The sequence below is a fragment of the Diaphorina citri genome, unplaced genomic scaffold (genome assembly GCF_000475195.1).
Source record: "Diaphorina citri unplaced genomic scaffold, Diaci psyllid genome assembly version 1.1 scaffold84, whole genome shotgun sequence".
Lineage (NCBI taxonomy): Eukaryota > Metazoa > Arthropoda > Insecta > Hemiptera > Psyllidae > Diaphorina > Diaphorina citri.
This window is the reverse complement of record NW_007377521.1, coordinates 84,445-107,565: the sequence shown is the minus strand read 5'-3', so window position 1 is coordinate 107,565 and position 23,121 is coordinate 84,445. Positions and strand designations below refer to the sequence as shown.

Sequence of the window (23,121 nt, the reverse complement as noted above, 5' to 3'; positions counted from 1 at the left end):
TCCGCCCCGGGCGGGAATCGAACTCGCGGCCTAGCGCTTACAAGGCAGACGCACTACCAACTAAGCTAACTAGGCTGGCATAAAATATTTTCGACTAGTAATTTCTGAATGTGTGTTCCCAGCTTCCCAGCCTTGGTTCCACATGAGGTCAAATTTCCACTTCACTAAAAATCTGTCTCCACTGTTTTATCGTATTTCAAGAGTCGATTTTCTATTTTACTTTCGATAATAATCAAGCTAAACTCAAAGAAAATACTTACATAATTACGATATTGGAGGTGTGAGGATAAAATTAAAGAAAAAAAAAATCGCTGTTGTTTAGCCATATAGAAAATCTATGGGCCAACAGTACACATCTGGTCATCGTCCAGCTGTATACATAAAGCTAGCGCTAAGGTTTCCATAGGTACATCTCATTAAATTTGTAAAAAGAGGTTCTTTAACTGCAACCTTCTGTGAAATGTAAAATCGACTCTTGAGTAAAAAATCTAAAACTGGATCACCTATATTTATATTACTATTGTTCTTAAATAAACATTACAAAATTGCAATCTAATATTTATTTTTATTCATAAAAAAACTCATTAATCTAATAATATTCTGATATTTTTTTAGTACCTACCTTACCATACCTTATTAAGAACGTTGTTTTTATTCCTTATATGAATCCATTTAAAAAATCTAACTTGATTTAAATTTTATGTAAAATTAAATTTTACTTTGTTATATGATTTGAAATTTCTAGAGGTGATAAAATTGACGAGTGTTTTTATTTTTAGTTTTAGATTTCTAGATACCTACGCTTTTTACTTTTTCTTAATCGGGTCAAAATTTCGATGGTCAGATTTTAGTGCCAAAACACGTTTTGAGGTCCCTATATAGAGCCTAAATCCAAAGTTTCAGCCATTGGTCCGTGTGTGTGTCTGTGTGTCTGTCTAAACAAAATATCTCGAGAACGGTAAGAGCTAGACTTGAAATTTGGTATGTAGATGTCAAATGTGACAACGATGCGACACGAAACTTTTGGTTAAGATCGGTGCCTTCCTTGATAAATAAAAAAAAATAAAAGGCACGGAAATCTAAAATTTAACAAAATTGTATACAACGGATTCGTACTTTGTATAAAATTCTCTTATATTACAGAAAAATGTGGAATAAAGTATAAAATTAATAGATAATTAGGTATAGCCTATGTACAAGTTAAAGCATCAAAACGTACGAAATGCCGTTCCCACTTGTCGTACGGGAAAAAAATCGTGTCGTATGTAGTGGGAACACTCTCATTAGAATTACGTTGTCTACAGGACATTTCGTGTCGTTCGAGAAAAAATCGTGAGAGAGTGTTCCCACTACATACGACACGATTGAGAGTGTGGGAACACTTTAAATTCAGCCCTAGGGAGTTCAAAGGTTAAATTCTCTAAGAGAAAATACTGTGGGAAAAGGGAATGAAAAATTAAAACGGGACAAAAGCTAGAGTTCCCATGGTTCGACCGAGAGTCCCGAGTTCGATTCCCGGCAGGGTTTTCGGTATTGACAATAGAGCACCCTCTTAAATACAAGAGTAGTACTATGTACTATTTTATAAGTAAAACATTAAAACTTCGTGAAAATCAATTTTTATGAAAACGTACCTTTGGTATTGAGCGAAGATAATACTGAGTGCAGGTACTAGAAGTATGTAAATAGTGAGTGAGTTATGAAAAGAACTACTCAGTGAACTACTCTGTCAGTGAGTCAGATCATAAAAGATTTTTTTTTTCTTTTTTTTTTTTAGGAGGTTTGACAAAGGGAACTCACTGACTGAGTAAGTGAGTAGTCCAGTGAAAAGAGTATAGTTCATTTAACTCACTCACTTTGTACACATCTCTAGCAGGGTTTACTAGTGGGTACTAAGCATTGACAGTGAATGTAGAGAACTGTGAGCCCGCCATGTAATCAGGAGTGACTTGTTTTCCATTTCGAATCATCAGGAGTGGATTGAGAAGACGAATACTGAGGAAGTTGAATGTCTGAAAACATCGAAATGAAATGTGAATAAGCCATCCTAGTTGGCTTGAAACCGCGCTTGTAAGCGCTAGATCGCGGGTTCGATTTACTTTATTCTAACCAGATAAAGTTCGTTCTCGGAACGACTGGCTTTCTCCTATCCTGTTCTACTTCTCTGTTCGATTTCGATACGATAAGACCTTAGCAGTTACAGTTCCCTCAATCAAACCTCTTCGAAAAAATGAATAATGGCGACAATGATACTCATCTATGTATACTGCTCGCATAGGACTAAAAGAGTCCCTTTACCCAAGCAGTAGGCTACTACTACATACTATTATTACGGTCACATTCTCAAACAATGTTGAGGAAAATTTAATACCTTGCCTGGGATTGAACCCGCGCCCTGCTAATTACCAGACGAGCGTCTTCACTCTTGATCACTACACCACCGAAGTAGTTTTTTTTTCTTTTTTTTTTTTAACATCGGAAACCAAATGTGAATAAGTTTGGTTAGCTTGAAAGCTCGGCTTGCCTTGTAAGCGCTAGGTCGCGGGTTCGATTCTCGCCCGGGGCGAACTTTATCCTAAACAGATAAGATTCGTTCTCGGAACGGCTGGCTTTCTGCTATCCTGTCTTCCTTCCCTCTTCGATTTCGATGCGATAAGACCTGGGCAGTTACAGTTCCCTCTATCAAACCTCTTCGAAAAAATGAATAATGGCGACAATGATACTCATCTATGTATACTGCTCGAATAGGACTAAAAAGTCCCTTTACCCAAGCAGTAGGCTACTACTACATACTATTATTACGATCACATTCTCAAACAATGTTGAGGATAAAATTTAATACCTTGCCTGGGATTGAATCCGCGCCCTGCTAATTACCAGACGAGCGTCTTGACTCTTGACCACTACACCACCGAGGTAGTTTTTTTCTTTTTTTTTTTACCTTAGCAGCTGAAAGGTTACTTTGGCTATTTACTTTTTTACTGTTAGGGTGGTGGGCTTCACCAGCCTTCGTTTAGCTCCCAACAGCCCTGTTAAGCCTATTCAAATCAAATGGAACTTAACACGCCTTCTGGGAGCTGAAAAATATTGATGAAACCCACTGTTACTGTTATTATTAGTCATTAGGTAATACTTACGTGTTTTTCATAGGTGAACTGGACATGATAAGAGCTCGTTGATTTAAAATCAGATTAAGGACGGGGCTTTATAGATATATCGCACTTCTTGATATCAATATCAAACACGATAAAATTAGGTCATAGTTTAAGTCAGGAAATGAAGTACTCAATGAGATACCGGGCGTTCATACAAATTCACATTTTGTAAACCAGGCTGGTAGACTACAACCTGACAAGAAACATATTTTGAGACATTTCCTAGTTGCCAAGTAAGTAAGTTTCGTTTCTAATAATCTATTGAATTAATCTATACCAGCCTTCTTTTAGCTCCCAACAGCCCTGTTAAGCCTATACAAATCAAATGTAACTTAACACGCCTTCTGGGAGCTGAAAAATATTGATGAAACCCACTGTTACTGGTATTATTAGTCATTAGGTAATACTTACGTGTTTTTCATAGGTGAACTGGACATGATGCATACAGGGTTCCAGAATGATAATCTCGTCCCCTATGATAACACCTCTACCTTCCGCTAGATTGTACAGGGTGACACACAGGCATGTACCCTTCAATGTATCCTTACTCTTTGATTACCTTGCTCAGAGCTCCTTGGAAACAGTTCTCGGCTTTGACAATATCATTATTTTTCCAGTAAAGCATGTACCGGTACTGTCTATCAGGCAAAATGTACTAGGGGGGGCAAGAAAGAATATTTTAGGATAGTCAAATTATTCTCGGCTTTTGCAATGTACCATAAAAGATCTGACATAATTGTGTTCGTTTGATTAAAAATGAAAAATGTATGTACGTAACTTGGTCTGTGTTGCAGCTTGTTATTCATCGGTCTGACGGTTTATGAGGGTAAGAGATAATTTACCAATCATTTATTAATTATTAATTGAGTTTACAATTTAATTTAATAAAAAGCTACGGGGGGGAGCACAAAATAAGAAAGAATATTTTAGGATAGTCAAATTATTCTCAGCTTTTGCAATGTACCATAAAAGATCTGACATAATTGTGTTCGTTTGATTAAGGGGGCACACAAAGTAAGAAAGAATATTTTAGGATAGTCAAATTATTCTCAGCTTTTGCAATGTACCATAAAAGATCTGACATAATTGTGTTCGTTTGATTATAGTTCGGAGATTGACCATAAATATTTTTAATAGAGCTTTAAAGTGAGTGGTAGCCGGCCTAGTTAGCTGGATGGTAGTATTGTTTGTTTCCCGCCCATCCGGAGCGAATTTTATTCTAAACAGATAGGGTTGGTTCTCGGAACGGCACACTCTTTCTCCTATCCTCTCTTCGATTTCGGGACGAAACACACCACTATCCTGTCACGTCTGTGGCTGTTTTGAACAAAATTACCTACAATATTATGGAAAAACTATACGTCTTTCTGACTCTCCATGAGCTCACGTCACGTGGCATGACAGTAGGGTGATTCTACCTTACGCCTCACGAAAAAAAAATTCGTTGCCTGTAGCCTGTAGTAGTGTTTACAGTTTTGGCTATCAAACCCATTGAAAAAAAAAGAAAAAAAAAAGAAAAACTACCTCATGCTTTCATAATACTCACAAGGGTACGTTCTCCTCATTATGCACCCCACACACCACCATACCTCGCACCGCTCGATCTTTATTCACGCCCATCTCTAGTGAGGTGAATGGTACGTACGGGAGTGTAGCACCACTCTTCAGTACATACGTGCTGGTGTCAACACCAGAGCTGAGTTTGTTGCTCATCTTCTCTTCTAATGTCTGAAATAGAAGAAAAAGTGATATTCCAAACACCTATTGTGTAGGTACCTACATTTAATTGGGATGAATTCTGTAATATTACTTTCTAGGGCTAGGCGCTACTTTTAAGACCGACTACAGACGATCTGGTATATCTGACCGTTAAGCAAAGTTGGTATCTGAATGGGTGAAAGTCTGGGACAAACACATTCTACTTCGAGCTGTATATCGCCTCGTGAGGATGATTGAAGAGCTGGTTGAAATCCCAGTAAAAAGGCCAGACACAAAAGCCCGATGGAAAACGGGTTTTATTATTGCTCGATTCTGTGTAATAAAAAGTGGGGGGGGAAAACAATGAAAACATGCTTTTATCATCCAAAATTCAAAATTTTTGATGGAATATAATATCTATCCAATTGCCATCCAAAATAAAGAAATGTACCGAGTTTCACGTGAATTCGTTCGGTAAAAATCGCTCAAAAGGTACAAGAATTGACCCACACAGAACTCGAGTTAAACAAAGGTACTTAAGTAAGTATGTAAAAACCTTGTACGTGCTATTTTACGTTACCATTAGACCGACCAAAACATGCTTTGATGGCATTTTTATTAGTATAAGTAATATATGACTTTGATGGCAGTATACAACACACCTTTGAATTACTATGTTATCAATATCGCTATAGTAGTTAATTTCACTGTATAAATAAATTTATTATTTGTTTAAAACAACCAATTTTTTTCTTTCTATTCTTTGTTTTCTGGCTCTTGAAACTTGAAAGGAATTTTCCTTGCTGTTTAAAGGGAAAATTTTTCAAAAGAGACGCAAATAAATTGAAAATCCCTTTTTACAGTTTTAATCTTTACGTAATGAGGTAAATTTTATTTTAAAATAAAAAGTCAATTCTCTATACACGTAAAAACTAGTAGGCAGGCACTTATTTTATAAATCACTAGTGGTAAAGGTAATAATATTAGTGAACATATCTACAAATTCAAAATGACAAAAGTTGTTTATAGGTAAAATATGTAAATAGGTCAATTTTTCCTTTTCGCCCTTAATGATGGATTTTGGAGGACCAACATCAGTTTAAACTATAAAGTATGTATAATACATACTCGTATATTAAAATTAATCTAAGTAAGGCACATGGTGAACTAGAAATGTCAAAAACACACAAAAAACAAGAAAAATGACCTTCCATCCCTTCCTATCATCCTCTTTTTCCTTCTCCCAGTGGCGTAGCGTCTATGTAGGGCGTGTATGGTGGCCATACACTCAAAAACCCTTAAATATTGACTTTAAATAATTATTGTATTCTTATTAGATAGATATTGTGATAGAAATTAGTGTCTGCCCTACACGTAAATAAGTAAAAAGTTATAGGCTAAAAGTAATAATTTTATCACGAAAATGTCAACTTTTTTCGAGAGTTTTGACAGAAGGAACATTGTAAATGTGTGTCCACAGATAGTCGACATCGAATGTCGACACTGAACCGTCCACACTGCCTCGAAAACATAGATCCACCTCGTTCTATCGTCCCGAAATGGAAGAGAGAAGGAGGACAGGATTGGAGAAAGCCAGCCGTTCCGAGAACGAACTTTATCTGTTTAAGATAAAGTTCACACCGAGCGGGACTTGAACCAGTGACCTGGCGCTTACAAGGCAGACGCGCTAGCTTAGAAAAGAACTAGGTTGGCTTATGCCCGCCTCTCATGCTCAGATGGTCTGACAGACCGCGGTATTACTGTAACACCGTCTTAACGTGTACCGGAAAAAGACCTATGTCTCTCAGACTGTCTGACAGAGTCAGCCGGTCTGAGCGTGAGTGTCGGGTATTAGATTGTTTTAGTGATGTGGATCTACTTACTTTATCTTCACCCTTGATGTGTTTGGTGGGAATTTTGGACAACGCTTTTTTGGCAGCACTACACAAGCGTCTCTGTGAAAACAAAATAGGGACTTGATTAGTTTGAAGAGGGGACGAAAAACAGCCTCCATTCCCAATTTCTCACCCTCCTCTTCTTCATTCTGTCTCATCCCTTCTCGTTCTATCTCTCCCCCTGGTCCTCTACATTTACTTCTCCTCCCTCCTCCTCCTCATTCGTTCTCATCCCTTCTCCTCCTACCTATCTCTCCCACCACGTCTTCTACATTTCCTCCTCCTCCTTTTCATTCGTTCTGGGATGCCCTTCTCCTCCTATCCCCCCTCCTTCCATTCCCTATTTCTCACCCATTTTCAAAGTCTCCACAGTTCCTACCTAGATTGCCAAGCGTTTGGCATTTTCAAGTTCATTTCCCCCTCCCTCTTTGGAAAAGTTTACGTATTGACATTTCCATTCCTTTTACCGAGCTTTCATTTTTCAGTTTTGTTTAGTTTAAAAAAAAATGCTGTCGACATTTCAGCAAAATGTCAAAGGGGAGAGAACTGTGATAATTCATGTACGTACGTATGTAGGTAGGTGTTTTTTTTTTTTTTTTTTTTTTTCTCAGATAAAAAGAGTTTTTTTTAAAGACCAATTTAGGGGGGGAGGCTTTTTTTTTTTCCCTCACTTACATACATATGTACCTACCTGTTTTACGTCAGTAAGCTGCACCTTTTCCTTCCCAGTCTTACTATCTCCTTTTGGTTGAAAAAAAAACTAATAAAATTGTCCATTTCCGGGTATCCCTTGATTTGTTTTTCGACTTCTTCTTCATAATGGGTATTTTTTTCTATTAGATATAGGTACCTAGAGCTAAATTTAAAATGCCCTTTAGAAATGGATCTATGGACCATATTTAATTACCTACCTATGTATAGTAAGTATTAGGTACGTATAAGGAAATTGTCCATTTCCGGGTATCCCTTGATTTGTTTTTCGACTTCTTCTTCTTCATAATGGGTATTTTTTTTCTATTATAGGTACCCAGCTAAATTTAAAATGCCCTTTAGAAATGGATCTATGGACCATATTTAATTACCTACCTATGTATAGTAAGTATTAGGTACGTATAAGTGTGTGCATTTTTTTTTCTTCCAAGGTGTTTAAAAAGGGTTTACTTACAGACAGTCGATCCTTAGCGTGGATATACCGGAACCTCTGCACATAGTAGAAGATGAGCCAAGCCAAGGATATGATCATGAGAACTATGAATGAGATGCTTACGAATAGAACCGACGTCCTGAGGGAAGAAACAAGACGAGGAGACATTAGAGAATAAATTAAATAATTTAGATCATTACAAGAAATTGGAAAAAGCATAAAAAATTCTCTTTTTATCCAGAAAGCATAAGAGTCAGTATTGTTTTACATTAAAGTTAGTTATGAACAATTTTATTGTCCTTTTTTTTTTTTTTTATAAAGCACGGGTCAGAGCCCTGTTTATTTACAAGAATAAGAAATAAACAATACAAACATAATACATGGTAAATAAGGGGACTATATATAAAACTTCCTTACTTATCCTATCCAATTCTGATGTTTACTATATTTGACCTGATCACGATTTGTTACACAGTATTGTGAGCGGTGGACATAAACTGTTTTTGACACACAAGTAAAAGAGGAATACTTTATTTTATTCATCACGATTTATTACACAGTATTGTGAGCGGTGGACATAAACTGTTTTTGACACACAAGTAAAAGAGGAATACTTTATTTTATTCATTTTGACCTGCTACAATGTGAATTACACTGTTTTACACATACCAAGTTTTTTAAACAAAGCCAAAGCAAGGACATATCAATTGCTGATGATTTTATTCAAAAATAATATAGAAAAAGCCCTTTATTTCTTTTTAAACTTCACAAAATAAAAAAATATTGAACTTCGCGGAACTTTCCAATTTCCAAGCCAAACGAAAAGTCGAAAAGAAGAACGGAAAACTTCCACAAAAATAAACAAAGAAACAGCAGGTGTGGCAACGGAGCAGCACTGGAGAAAAATGTTTTTTTATTTTCCTACTTGCGCGTTGTGTTGGTAGACCTGCTTTCTTATTCTCATGGCGCGAATTCAAAATACAAAGCGCGCACGTTGCTGGGTAGAGGTACCTACCTATTGCGTTTCACTGAAGTTAAGCAACGCGGAGCGTGTTTAATGTTTGGACGGTGATTATTATTATTATTTTTTTTTTTTTTGAGTGCCGCAGATAGTTAGGTACCTACCTACTAAATTATTATGTTGGTTTCCTCAGCAGTTCAGATACTTAAAAAGCTTTGAAAATTTGCCCACCTAACATGCAGTTAGAGACCAAGGGGTAAATTAACTCGACAGGCGACACAGCTTGAAGGAAGGACAGACTGACCTCAATAAGAACCAAACTTTGAATACTATACAGACAAGTAATTAGACATTATAAAAAAAGAGAGAAAAAAATGACGGATTAATTTTTTTTTTTTTTTTTTTTTTTTTTTTTATTTTTAGATAGGTACTTTAAGTGTTAAGCGTGACCAATAAGAAATTTCATTGTAAAAACTATACAAACTACCTATGCGGGGAGAAAACGTGTGTTTGGACATGTGATGGGTTAATATATTATATTCCTCATTATTGCGTGAGGTTGGGAACCATATTTATTTATGTTTGACTAGTTTAATTTAAAGGAGTCTTTAAATTTAGATAAATATCTAATAATTTTTTGTACTGTTTGTTTCCCGCCCGTCTGGAGCGAATTTTATTCTCAACAGATAAGGTTGGTTCTCGGAACGGCACACTCTTTCTCCTATCCTCTCATCGATTTCGGGACGAAACACACCACTATCCTGTCACGTCTGTGGCTGTTTTGAACAAAATTACCTACAATATTATGGAAAACCTATACGTCTTTCTGACTCCATGAGCTCACGTGACGTGACATGACAGTAGCGTTTTCTACCTTACGCCTCACGAAAAAAATTCGTGACGAAGAAAAATTCGTTGCCTGTAGTAGTGTTTACAGTTTTGGCTATCAAACCCATTGAAAAAAAAAGAAAAACTACCTCATGCTTTCATAATACTCACAAGGGTACGTTCTCCTCATTATGCACACCACACACCACCATACCTCGCACCGCTCGATCTTTATTCACGCCCATCTCTAGTGAGGTGAATGGTACGTACGGGAGTGTAGCACCACTCTTGAGTACATACGTGCTGGTGTCAACACCAGAGCTGAGTTTGTTGCTCATCTTCTCTTCTAATGTCTGAAATAGAAGAAAAAATATATTCCAAACACCTATTGTGTAGGTACCAACATTTAATTGGGATGAATTCTGTAATATTACTTTCTAGGGCTAGGCGCTACTTTTAAGGCCGACTACAGACGATCTGGTATATCTGACCGTTAAGCAAAGTTGGTATCTGAATGGGTGAAAGTCTGGGACAAACGCATTCTACTTCGAGCTGTATATCGCCTCGTGAGGATGATTGAAGAGCTGGTTGAAATCCCAGTAAAAAGGCCAGACACAAAAGCCCGAGAATATACCTTGTTTATCCTAGCAGAATGAGACTGAAAAGTCCCGCAGTCTAAACAAAATACGCTTATCCTCAAAAATCAACGACTAAATAACCAGGCTTGAATGGGTTAAAGTCTTGAATCTTCTTGAGCCCAAGATTCAACCCATGAGGTTCTTACCTTAGTGTGTAAACCGTAGATTTTTTTATTTTTTATTTCCTAAGTAGATGCCTTAACAAAGTGTACACTTACTTTTTAGATACTTTAAGTGTTAAGCGTGACCAATAAGAAATTTCATTGTAAAAACTATACAAACTACCTACCTATGCGGGGAGAAAACGTGTACTTGGACATGCAATGGGTTAATATGTATTCCTCATGTTTGCGTGAGGTTGGGAACCATATTTATTTATGTTTGACTAGGTAGTTTAATTTAAAGGAGTCTTTAAATTTAGATAAATATCTAATAATTTTACATAAATATATTACTATCTCAAAATTCGTGGTGGACTCGTAAGAAGTGTCTGCCATTTAAGGAGCTTAAGAAGGGCTTACCAATATTTAAATGTTAAAAATAAATAAAATAAAATAACCAAAAAAACTAGGTCGTTGCGAAGAGGCTTTTTAAAATTTGATATATTTTTTTTTTTTAAGTTTGACAGAGGGAACTGTAAATGCTATGGTCTTATCGTCCCGAAATCGAAGAGAGAAGGAAGACAGGATAGGAGAAAGCCAGCCGGTTCCTGACATGAACTCACGTTCATAAACTGATGTATCTTCTTGGTCTTGAGACGACCCTTATGGTTGACCAAATCCTGACAACTGTTCAGATACTTGATTAGACTCGTCTTCTTCTGCTGGGGAGCTTCCCACCCTGGATCCAACCGAATAGCCTCGTCTAGAGAGGCGAAACATTGCGGGTACTCTTCTTCATATTTGTGTACCTGGGGAGGAAAAAAATCCATGGTAATTAAAAAGAGGGGAATACCTATTTTTTTTTTCTTAAAAAAAAAAGAAAAAAAAGAATCCAGCCGTTCCGAGAACAAAGTTTGTCCTGGGCGGGAATCGAACCCGTGACCTAGCAGTTACAAGCCAGAAGCAGACGCCCTACCCTCCAAGTGAACTAGGATAGAATACTAAAGCGATTTCTAAGAGATAAATAATATAAAAATCTTTTCAATAAAAAGACATAAGATCTTTGAGAGTCTAGGGGGGGGGAGTTAGATTTTTACTTACCACAGCTCTGTTATAATGAAGATCTGGAAAATTCCTTGCAACAGGATCTTTTTCCTGGAAGAAACAGAAAATTAATTAGTAGGTACTTATGAAGAGAGTGTAAGTACTGTTTTACTTAGTTGGTCTTTCCTCGGTCTGTCTATTTGTTTCTTTCACAATAAATTTTGAATAGTAGGTCCGTAAATATGGCCTTCATGAAACACATAAATAGGTACATTACCTACCTAGTGCATTGACTTACGGCAGTGTCATAGGCAGTGATAGCTTGTTTCAGAGTCCGTGGATGTTGCTTGATGTTGAAGAATGTAGAGAAATGAGCATTGCCGAGTACTGCCCAGGACTGGCCGTCCATAGAATCCAACTCTAGAGCTGCCTTGGCAAATGCCACTCCCTTCTCAATGTTTTTCTCCCTCTCCTCTGGACTACTGCATTTCATTTGACGAGCTATCATGGATAAGTTTCGATACGACACTTTGTTCTTTTCCTGTTCAATCAAAGTAAATGTTGGTTGGCATCAAATGCTGGGAATTGACTATCAGGTCATTTACCTCATCAAAGTAAATGTAAACCATAAATTACAAATGAATAATTGCCAATGGTGTGATTATTTTTCAAATACATTGGCAGAGTGACAAAGGTAGGATCAAATTTAATGTTTACAAACTCTCAAATACCTACTTAAAAGGTTACAAGGCATTAATGTTCTTTAGTGTTTAAACACTAAATAAATAAATAAATTATTTAGTGATTAAAAGGGTACTATAGTATAGTGTCCAATTTGGACTTTAGACTATTGAAATAGGATATGAGTCCTCTTATTTTTTCAATGTATCCTTACTCTTTGATTACCTTGCTCAGAGCTCCTTGGAAACAGTTCTCGGCTTTGACAATATCATTATTTTTCCAGTAAGTAGAAAATTAATTAGTAGGTACTTATGAAGAGAGTGTAAGTACTGTTTAGTTGGTCTTTCCTCGGTCTGTCTATTTGTTTCTTTCACAATAAATTTTGAATAGTAGGTCCGTAAATATGGCCTTCATGAAACACATAAATAGGTACATTACCTACCTAGTGCATTGACTTACGGCAGTGTCATAGGCAGTGATAGCTTGTTTCAGAGTCCGTGGATGTTGCTTGATGTTGAAGAATGTAGAGAAATGAGCATTGCCGAGTACTGCCCAGGACTGGCCGTCCATAGAATCCAACTCTAGAGCTGCCTTGGCAAATGCCACTCCCTTCTCAATGTTTTTCTCCCTCTCCTCTGGACTACTGCATTTCATTTGACGAGCTATCATGGATAAGTTTCGATACGACACTTTGTTCTTTTCCTGTTCAATCAAAGTAAATGTTGGTTGGCATCAAATGCTGGGAATTGACTATCAGGTCATTTACCTCATCAAAGTAAATGTAAACCATAAATTACAAATGAATAATTGCCAATGGTGTGATTATTTTTCAAATACATTGGCAGAGTGACAAAGGTAGGATCAAATTTAATGTTTACAAACTCTCAAATACCTACTTAAAAGGTTACAAGGCATTAATGTTCTTTAGTGTTTAAACACTAAATAAATAAATAAATTATTTAGTGATTAAAAGGGTACTATAGTATAGTGTCCAATTTGGACTTTAGACTATTGAAATAGGATATGAGTCCTCTTATTTTTTCAATGTATCCTTACTCTTTGATTACCTTGCTCAGAGCTCCTTGGAAACAGTTCTCGGCTTTGACAATATCATTATTTTTCCAGTAACATTCACCCAATTCGTTCCATGCATCTACTTGGTTTGGATTCAGCTTGATTGATTTTGATAAGGCCTCTTCAGCATCATTTGAGTAATTTTCTAGAATGTTGTAAGCTTTACCAAGCAGGTAGAAGTATTGAGCTCTGTTCTGCTTCAAAGCTTCATCTAGAACAGTAAGAAAATTGCTTTTATTTTTGAAAAATAAGAAGAAGAAAATCTGGGTGGGTACATAACTAGTTTTGGTACAGAATAACATAAGACCTTGTTTAGACTGTGGGAGTAAAGGGACTTTTCATTCTCATTCTGGCTTGTATAAACAAGGCATATTCTATTCTAACTAATTTTGGAAACCTGTCTTTCTATTCTTCAATTTTGGGTGGTTGTTTTTTTTTTTTTTTATGAAAATGTGGTACCTACTATATTAGATTGATTTTTGTTCATTTACCTTACTAGATCTCTTACCTTGATGTGCTTTGATAAACTCTATTGTCTTGTCCAACTGATTTTGAATATCCGTCTGTTTTTCTTGTGCCAATGCCACTGTTTTATTGTCATGATAATGTGTCTTGAAGGCATAAAGATCATTGACTCTGTCCTGAAATTTTAAGAGTTTTAGTGTCATCACTGAGTTCATGAATCAAGTCCTGTATAGGTAAATTAGGACAGCTAAAATCAAAAGGTCACAAATTACAAACAAACTGATTGGTAGGTACACACCTGATGGCCCCACATATTGGAGCATATGGTCATGCTATGTGCTCTCTAAGGACCATTAGGTAGGTATTATAAAAGTAGCTGAAGCTGATTGGTACCTATACTTGAGATAGGTACCAATCAGCTATGGGGGTCCTAATAAAGAGGTTGTGAGCCTCTGCTCTGATGAATTCAGGGAAATTAAAAAGTTCACCCAAAGGTAAAATAAGGGCATAATCAAGGTTCAATAGCTCGAAACCTTTCTTCTTAAGTGTGACTCATAGAAAAGTTGATAGTAGGAGGGTAGTATCCTGCTTCCCACAGGACACCATCTGCCAGATCAAACTTACCGTTATGTCTTTGATGATGTTTTTACTCGAGTCCCCGTCCTGGATTATGTCCGCCATAGTGTGAATGAGCTATCTTAATTGTGAAAGGACATTAAAGAAGAGGGCAAAAGGGAAAACCACAATTTTTCGGACGGATCAATACCTCGGGCAAATTTTAATTGTTTTTTTTTTTTTCTTTCAAAATTTAAATTTGCCGCCTCGTAAAAAACATTCCTATGCTAGCGCTACTAGCGGTTAGCGGAGAAATATTGAACTACTTGGGAGCAGCAGTGTTGCCAAGTTTCGTTGCCGTGTTTTTGCTCTGCGCGCGCATGTATTTTTTTGAAAATGGAAAGAAAATTTTTTGATAAAAAAAAAGTACAAACTACAAAATCTGAAGTCTGAACTGAGCTTTTCTGGACCGTAGGAAAATCTTTCGGGTCCATCAATCTGCCTGAAAATGGCATGTACCAGTATGATTTTGAGCAAGTCAAGTTTGATAATACGTAAGTATTTTTACCCCTTTTCTTTGACCACTTGCTGTTCAAAAATGAGATGGTGGAAAGGTCACTGGTAGATGTGATAAGACCTACACAACTGTTAGTTCATCTGTACTAGATGGTAGATGGTAGTTCAGTAGGGATCTTGAAAAGGGCTCCTATGGGACTCCTGACTAGCCAATGGGGCCTGGAAACTAACCTGAAAATTATCTTCCTATGCTAAATATACACACCAAATGCCATCAAAATTGCTGAAGCCATTCTACAGCTATAAACAGCTGACGGGTAAATTAAGGTATTTGTTCAGAAGTCATGTCAATGGAAAATTGCTTCCAAAATCAGCTGTGACAAGTGAGCAGTGACCAGTGTTATTATAGGGTTAGACACAAAAAAGAGCATTTTCATTGTTCTGGCTTCTGAATACCTAAAATCTAAGTCATATTGAAGAATTCATTAACAAATTGTTATTTCTGACTGTTACAGGAACACAAGGATTGCCCGCAATATCTGTGGCATGTTACAGCACCGGTCCCGATCCTAGACCAATCAAAAGTCTTTCTCTCCTCAAGAAGGGAACGTGTCGAGAGGGTAAGTAATCGTAAGAGCACGGCGGAAATCTGGAGGTCGGTGGTTCGAGTCCAAGGCAAGTACTAAAATTTAGCGTAGTATGTTAAGCGTGGAGCGACATTTGTGACAAGCAATTATGCTCAGCACAATTAAAATTCCCTTTTAGAAGAAAGTAAAAGCTAAGTAAGTATCGTATTTGAAGTATCGTATTATGTTAAGGCGGTCTCTTCCTGATCCCTTATGTGCCGCGTCCACCTCAAGAAGGGTACGGGAGGAAGATCTAGTTTCAATGGTGTTGTAGCCACAGTGTTTGGAGCATCGGGATACATGGGCAGCTACCTTTGCAACAAATTGGGAAAGCAAGGCTCTCAGGTGAGATCAGAACACCATTTATTTATAGTTATAGGTTTTTTTTTTTTTTTTTTTGAAGGTTTGATAGAGGAGAGAGAACTGTAACAGCTAAGGTCTTATCATCCCGAATTCAAAGATAGAAGGAAGACAGGACAGGAGAAAGCCAGCCATTCTGAGAAAGAAAATTATCCATTTAGGATAAACAATCAAAGTAATGACATAAATAAGAACATAGAACAAAAAACTAGTAATGTAACTTACAAAGTAAATAATAACACAAATAAGGCCGAAACTAACAACACAAATAAAAATAAAGAACAGAAAAACAAAATAAAGAGTAAAAATATTAAAAAGGAACATAAAATTGAAGTTGTAGAAAGTGAAATCTATTCAGATTGGGCAAGTATAGACAGGGGAGTTCCCCAGGGAAGTATTCTGGGACCTCTCCTGTTTATACTCTATATAAATGATGCCACAGATATAATTAATGAACATATAATGACCCTCTTCGCTGATGATGCATCAATAATATTGAGAGCGGAAGAAAAGGATATCCAAAACAAAATAGAAGAAGCTTTAAAAAAGATGAATAATTATTTTACAAGTAATAATCTATTGGAAAATATTGATAAAACAACAATAATAAACTTCAATCCATCAAATAAAAGAATAATAAAAAACATCAATATACAAAGAGGACAGATTGAGTTGAGCCAGCAGGAAGATTCCAAATTTCTAGGATTATACATAGACGAGAAACTAAATTTTAAAAAACACATAGAACTTACCGTCAAAAAACTAAATTCATATACATTTGCTCTCAAAACAATAAAAAATCATGTAGGTGAAAAAGCAGCAATAACAGCTTACTATGCCTATATCTATTCTAATATGACATATGGGGTAATATTCTGGGGAAATAGTACTGATTTAGACAGAATGTTTAAAGCTCAAAAAGCATCAATAAGAGCTATATTTGGAATGTGTCCAAGAGAAACATGTGTGGAAGTGTTTAAAAGTAAAAAATTGCTTACCTTACCCAGCATATACATTCTAGAAGTGATAATATTTGTGAACAAATACTACAATGAATTTTTTCAACAGTTAGAAAGAGAACATCAAATATCAACAAGAGAAATAAAAATGAAGATTTTAAAAACAATGAATACAAAATACAAATACATACAAAGAAGCCCAACTAATAATATGATCACAATATATAATAAGTACTTGCAGATGACGAAAAATACCAATATAAATGAATTTAATATGAAAAGAATACTAAGAGATTTTTTGATAGAAAATGCCTTCTATAGCATCAAGGATTTCCTTGACTTTAAAAAATCAATTGAATAGGAGACAAGGAAAGTAAAACCTTCAATAACTTATTGTTACTTTTTTGTTAATAGTATTAAGTATATTTTATGTTTTGTTAATATGTATTGTATATTGTACTACACAGGTAAACTGTTTTATGTGCAATCAAAATAAATAAATAAATAAAATCTACACTGGGTGGGAATCAAACCCATGGCCTAGCAGTAACAAGGCAGATGCACTACCAACCAAGCTAACTAGACTGCAGGTATGTAAGTAGTACCTAAGTAATTTACATGCAAGTGACATGAGGTACTGAGAGTTACTCCTGCACAGCTGCACATTGACACACTTACATGCAAGTTATTTACACAATACATAGAAAAAAAAAAGAAAAACTACCTCATGCTTTCATAATACTCACAAGGGTACGTTCTCCTCATTATGCACCCCACACACCGAAAAAAAAAAGAAAAACTACCTCATGCTTTCATAATACTCACAAGGGTACGTTCTCCTCATTATGCACCCCACACACCACCATACCTCGCACCGCTCGATCTTTATTCACGCCCATCTCTAGTGAGGTGAATGGTACGTACGGGAGTGTAGCACCACCACAATACATGTTTTTAATTCATATTGAGGGAACACCTACTTACTTAGGTAAACAAAATGAATTTAAATTATAAATTAAATCAAATGTAGTGAGAAATAAATTTAATTGTGATGTAGAGAAATTAAATGTAAATTGTCGACATTTTCAGATCATCATCCCATACCGAGGCAATTTCTATGATGTACGTGACCTCCGTCTTTGTGGTGATCTGGGACAAGTATTGTTCCAACCTTACCATCCCCGTAATGATGATGAAATTCGTAAAGCCATCAAATACTCCAACGTAGTCATCAACCTGATAGGACGGGAGTTTGCAACTAAGAATTTCACCATTGCTGATGCTAATGTTGAAATTCCCGCAAGACTTGCCCGTCTGAGCAAAGAGATGGGAGTTGAGAAGTTCATTCATATTTCTGCTCTCAATGCAGACCCAAATCCTCCGGTATGTTTTAGGGACTATTTCATAGAGAACTTGAAATTTTACATCCAGTAAAAGTGTCTTGAAAGAGAGATACAATAATTCACTCATTCAGAGATGTCCATAAAAACATGTGGTGATTATTCAGAAGCCACAACAAGGAAAAAGAAAACTCCTTTTTTGCTTTTAACCTAACCCTATAATAATGCTGGTCTCTGCTCATTTGTGAAAACTCCTTTTTCCATTTGACTTAACCCTATAATAACACTGTTCACTGCTCATTTGTGGCAGCTCCTTTTTGTAGCAATTCTTTATTGTCATGGCTACTGGACTAGTACCAAACATGTAAACATAAGAAGAGAAGAAGATTGACAGTCAAATGTGTTGTGTTTCAATTGCAGACCTACTACATCTCTGGTGGAAGTCAATTCTACCGCACCAAATATCAAGGAGAGAAAGAAGTGCTAAGAGAATTCCCAGAGGCTACCATATTCCGACCTTCAGACAGGAAGAGAAGAAGATGGACAGTCAAATGTGTTGTGTTTCAATTGCAGACCTACTACATCTCTGGCGGAAGTCAATTCTACCGCACCAAATATCAAGGAGAGAAAGAAGTGCTAAGAGAATTCCCAGAGGCTACCATATTCCGACCTTCAGACATGTATGGATCAGGCGATAAATTCTTGAGGTGAGAAAATTGCTCTGTGCATAACTTTTTTTTTTCTCTCTCTTTCAAAGAGGTTTGACAGAGGGAATTGTAACTTCAAAGGTCTTATCATCCCGAAATTAAAGAGAGAAGGAACTCTCTCTTTCAAAGAGGTTTGACAGAGGGAATTGTAACTTCAAAGGTCTTATCATCCCGAAATTAAAGAGAGAAGGAAGACAGGATAGGAGAAAGTCAGGCTTCACGAGAATGAACACTAGATCCGTTCAGGATAAAATCCACCCCGGGCGGGAATCACACCCGCGGCCTAGCGCTTAAAAAGCAGAGGCACTACCAACCAAGCCAACTAAGCTGGCAGGAAAATGTTGTTTTCAAGTAAAGAAAAGTGGTGTTTATGTTTTTTTTTTCCAATCCCCCTGTTTGTCTTACTGTTTACCATCTATTTGGCCAGGTACTATGGTCACATGTGGCGACATGTGTTTCGAAAGTTGGCTGTGTACAAGAAAGGAGAGGAAACGATCAAACAGCCTGTGTATGTTGGTGATGTAGCTGCCGCTATTGTTGCAGCCTGCAAAGACCCCGATGCTGCAGGCAAAATCTATCAGGCAGTAGGGTAGGTATTTTGCAGGTTTAATCTCTCATATTCAATTTGAACTTGCCAGCCTAGTTAGCTTAGTTGGTAGTGCGTCTGCCTTGTAAGCGCTAGGCCGCGGGTTCGATTCCCGCCCGGGGCGGATTTTATCCTGATGGGATAATGTTCGTTCTCGGAAACGGCTGGCTTTCTCCTATCCTGTCTTCCTTCTCTCCTCGATTTCGGGACGATAAGACCATAGCAGTTAAAGTTCCCTCTGTCAAACCTCTTAAAAAAAAAAAAAAAAAAAAAAAAAAAAAAAAAAAAAAAAAAAAACAAAAAAAATCCTGTCTTCCTTCTCTCTTCGATTTCGGGACTATAAGACCATAGCAGTTACAGTTCCCTCTGTCAAACCTCTTAAAAAAAAAATCAATTTGAACTTCACACAAGTTTTTTTTTTTTTAATCCCTGCCTGGCAAGTATGGTGGTTTTTGTAGCAATTAAGGTAAAAACACACTACTCATGACCTCACGTGAGCTAATGGGGAGTCAGAAAGATGTAGTTCAAAGTGTTCTCATAATATTGTAGGTACTTTCGTTCAGGACAGCCACACTACTATCACGCCACGTGAGCTTAGCTTTACTGTATGCCTTGGTCCCCAGAATATGTCATATAAGACTGCGGGGGGACTTTTCAGTCCTGTCCCAGCAGGATAAACAAGGTATATTCTATTCTACTTTTGTCATTTACAAAGACGTCATTTTGATATCAAAACATGTGCGAACCCACATCCCCCATACTTACATATGTACACAACTTCCATATTTAATTATTTACCTATGTAGGTAATTTTATTATAATATTTGATTACAGACCGAAGCGCTATCTACTGTCGGAACTCCTAGACTGGTTTCATGTGGTGATGAAGAAAGGAGAGCCGGATTACGGGTACTATCGATACGATTTAAGATACGATCCCGTTATGCCACTCAAGCTGTTCATCAATGGATTATTCCCGGGATATCCCATGGGACATTTGACTCCCGAACGTGTCGAGAGGGTAAGTAATCGTAAGAGCACGTCGGAAATCTGGAGGTCGGTGGTTCGAGTCCAAGTCAAGTCCTAAAATTTAGCGTAGTATGTTAAGCGTGGAACGACATTTGTGACAAGCAATTATGCTTAGCACAATTGAAATTCCTTTTTAAAAGAAAGTAAAAGCTAAGTAAGTATCGTATTTGAAGTATCGTATTATGTTAAGGCGGTCTCTTCCTGATCCCTTATGTGCCGCGTCCAGACTTTTGTTCGCTGTGCTTAGAGTTCGGAGTGCACTTAGCTTCGTAAGGAGAATTGAGTGGCTGCATCAATCGAGTAGTGACCAGCGGCGAATGTGCCAGTGTAGAAAGATTGTTGAAAAATGAGATTTGATCGCAAAGGCCGTCAAAAAAGTTTCGAAAAATAATTCATGAGGCCTGTCGCACATTGGAAGTGTAGTCACCTGAAAAATCCAACCTATGACTCTATCATTTTCAGAGGTTTGGTTGTTCAAGCGACTACGCGCTCCAATGTGCGACGAGCCTAACAGAAATTACGGCAGGTGTAAATAATCCCATTTAATCGTTCGTGAGGTAAGACTTTGTTAAAACCCCGGTTTAATAATAATAAAAATAAAAACTAAAAAAAATCAGTAAAGAGTGTGATCTCAGATCTGTTACTGGAGTGTAGGTAATCTGTATTTCAGTAAGAAAAGGTCTGTACTCACCACAAAGCCATAGTGTTTCAAGATGTCCATCTTGCACATAGGGCATGTTCTATGTTCTAGGAGCCATGGGTCTATGCAGTTCTTATGATACTCGTGTTTACATGGTAGAATACGCACGATGTCGGATGGCTTGTAGAACTCGATGCAGATAGCACAGCATTCGCCATCCCCTGAGATTTCCTGCAAAATAAAAATAAATAACAGCTAATATGTAAAAAAAAAGTTATAACTACTACTTAAGTAATGTCTATAATATTCCATGTCACAAAAATATCAACGTTTATCAAGAGGTTTGTTAGAGAGAACACTGTAGTAATATCAAGCGTGCCGCAAGGCGCGCGAACGTCAAGAGTACGAAGCGCCGATATTAATATCTACATATATCACAGAAACATGAACTTCTTTCAAGAGTTTTGACAGAAGGAACACTGTAAAGGTGTGTTCAGTCAGCCTAGTTAGCTTGAAAGGTAGCGCGTCTGCCTTGTAGGCGCTAGGCCGCGGGTTCGATTCCCGCCCGGGGCGGATTTTATCCTGATGGTATAATGTTCGTTCTCGGAATGGCTGACTTTCCCTCTAGTATGGATCTACTTACTTTATCTTCACCCTTGATGTGTTTGGTGGGAATTTTGGACAACGCCTTCTTGGCAGCACTACACAAGCGTCTCTGTGAAAACAAAACAAGGAATTGATTACCTAGTTTGAAGAGGGGACGAAAAACAGGAGCGCCAATTCCACAGATAGTTGACCGGCGCGTTGATCGATGTCGACTAAACCGTCCACACTGCCTCTACAACATTGATTCACCTCGTTGATCAACATCGATCCACCTCGTTGATCAACATCGATCGATGCCGGTTGGCTATGTGTGGACACACCTTAAGAGTTCCAATCGATGTCAATCGACTTCGGTCAACTGTAGTTAAGTTTTCTCAAGAAAGACACCTACCACTTTTGTACGAAGTACCTACTCTTGAGAGTAGATAAATTTCGAGTTCGATGTTTGTTTATAGGTAAAATATGTAAATAGGTCAATTTTTCCTTTTCGCCCTTAATGATGGGTTTTGGAGGACCAACATCAGTTTAAACTATAAAGTATAATACATACTCGTATATTAAACTAAGGCACATGGTGAACTAGAAATGTCAAAAACACACAAAAAACAAGAAAAATGACCTTCCATCCCTTCCTATCATCCTCTTTTTCCTTCTCCCAGTGGCGTAGCGTCTATGTAGGGCGTGTATGGTGGCCATACACTCAAAAACCCTTAAATATTGACTTTAAATAATTATTGTATTCTTATTAGATAGATATTGTGATAGAAATTAGTGTCTGCCCTACACTTGGAGTAAGGCCACGCTACGCCACTGCCTTCTCCCCTCCTCCGTTGTCATCTCTCCTACTTCCTCCCATTCCTACATTCGTCCTCATTTATTTTCCTTCTATCTCTCACCCACCTCCTCTACACTTCCTTCTCCTCCATTCCCAAAATTTCTCACCCTCCTCTTCTCTTCATTCTGCCTCATTCCCTTCTCCTCCCATTTCCAAGTTCTCATTCTCCTCCTCCTCCTCTTCCTACCTCTCCCACTCCTCTCCTATATTTCCATATCCTCCCTCCTCCTCTTCATTCGTTCTCATCCCTTCTTCTATCTCCCTCCCCCTCCTCCTCCTCTATTCCCAATTTCTCCCCCTCCTTTTCGTTCACTCTCCTCTCCTATCTCTCCTCCTCCTCCTCTACGTTTCCTTCTCCTCCCTCCTCCTCTACATTCGTTCTCATCTCTTCTCCTCCTCCTCCCCCTCCTTCCCTTCCCTATTTCTCACCCATTTTCAAAGTCTCCACAGTTCCTACCTAGATTGCCAAGCGTTTGGCATTTTCAAGTTCATTTCCCCCTCCCTCTTTTGAAAAGTTTACGTATTGACATTTCCATTCCTTTTACCGAGCTTTCATTTTTCAGTTTTGTTTAGTTTAAAAAAAAATGCTGTCGACATTTCAGCAAAATGTCAAAGGGGAGAGAACTGTGATAATTCATGTACGTACGTATGTAGGTAGGTGTTTTTTTTTTTTTTTTT

At 37.4% G+C, this 23,121-nt stretch overlaps 3 protein-coding genes across 7 annotated transcripts in view; 1 reads left to right on the top strand and 2 right to left on the bottom strand.

The window, feature by feature from the left end:
• Window positions 1–1,109: 1,109 nt before the first annotated feature.
• On the bottom strand, window positions 1,110–14,480 carry LOC103523612 (tetratricopeptide repeat protein 5). 4 transcript variants are annotated; one of them, XM_026833095.1, is made up of 10 exons: window positions 14,309–14,480; window positions 13,728–13,860; window positions 13,213–13,430; window positions 12,605–12,847; window positions 11,522–11,575; window positions 11,044–11,229; window positions 9,853–10,034; window positions 3,776–3,810; window positions 3,567–3,676; window positions 1,110–2,012 (listed from the first exon to the last, which is right to left on the bottom strand). In XM_026833095.1, exons 1-10 carry the CDS (start codon window positions 14,363–14,365, stop codon window positions 1,893–1,895), a joined length of 1,338 nt encoding a protein of 445 aa, XP_026688896.1. In that variant the 5' UTR covers window positions 14,366–14,480; the 3' UTR covers window positions 1,110–1,892. The 4 variants fall into 4 exon arrangements, with proteins under 4 accessions (XP_026688896.1, XP_026688898.1, XP_026688899.1 ...); XM_026833097.1 differs by having other exon boundaries at window positions 3,567–3,681; window positions 3,781–3,810; XM_026833098.1 differs by lacking the exon at window positions 9,853–10,034 and adding an exon at window positions 4,702–4,883.
• A 148-nt stretch (window positions 14,481–14,628) lies between these two features.
• Window positions 14,629–20,435, top strand: LOC103523602 (NADH dehydrogenase [ubiquinone] 1 alpha subcomplex subunit 9, mitochondrial-like). 2 transcript variants are annotated; one of them, XM_026833099.1, is made up of 7 exons: window positions 14,629–14,793; window positions 15,271–15,359; window positions 15,619–15,726; window positions 17,790–18,083; window positions 18,614–18,747; window positions 19,175–19,336; window positions 20,168–20,435. In XM_026833099.1, exons 1-7 carry the CDS (start codon window positions 14,748–14,750, stop codon window positions 20,418–20,420), a joined length of 1,086 nt encoding a protein of 361 aa, XP_026688900.1. In that variant the 5' UTR covers window positions 14,629–14,747; the 3' UTR covers window positions 20,421–20,435. The 2 variants fall into 2 exon arrangements, with proteins under 2 accessions (XP_026688900.1, XP_026688901.1); XM_026833100.1 differs by having other exon boundaries at window positions 15,271–15,362; window positions 15,622–15,726.
• Window positions 20,436–20,991: 556 nt separating this feature from the next.
• Window positions 20,992–23,121, bottom strand: part of LOC103523594 (protein goliath-like) — a 35,660-nt gene continuing 33,530 nt past the window's right edge. The window contains exons 5-6 of the mRNA XM_026833048.1: window positions 21,646–21,820; window positions 20,992–21,233 (exon numbers count right to left, since the gene is read on the bottom strand). Coding sequence (XP_026688849.1) covers window positions 21,003–21,233; window positions 21,646–21,820 — 406 coding nt within the window. The 3' untranslated portion in view covers window positions 20,992–21,002. The remainder of the gene's footprint in view (window positions 21,234–21,645; window positions 21,821–23,121) is intronic.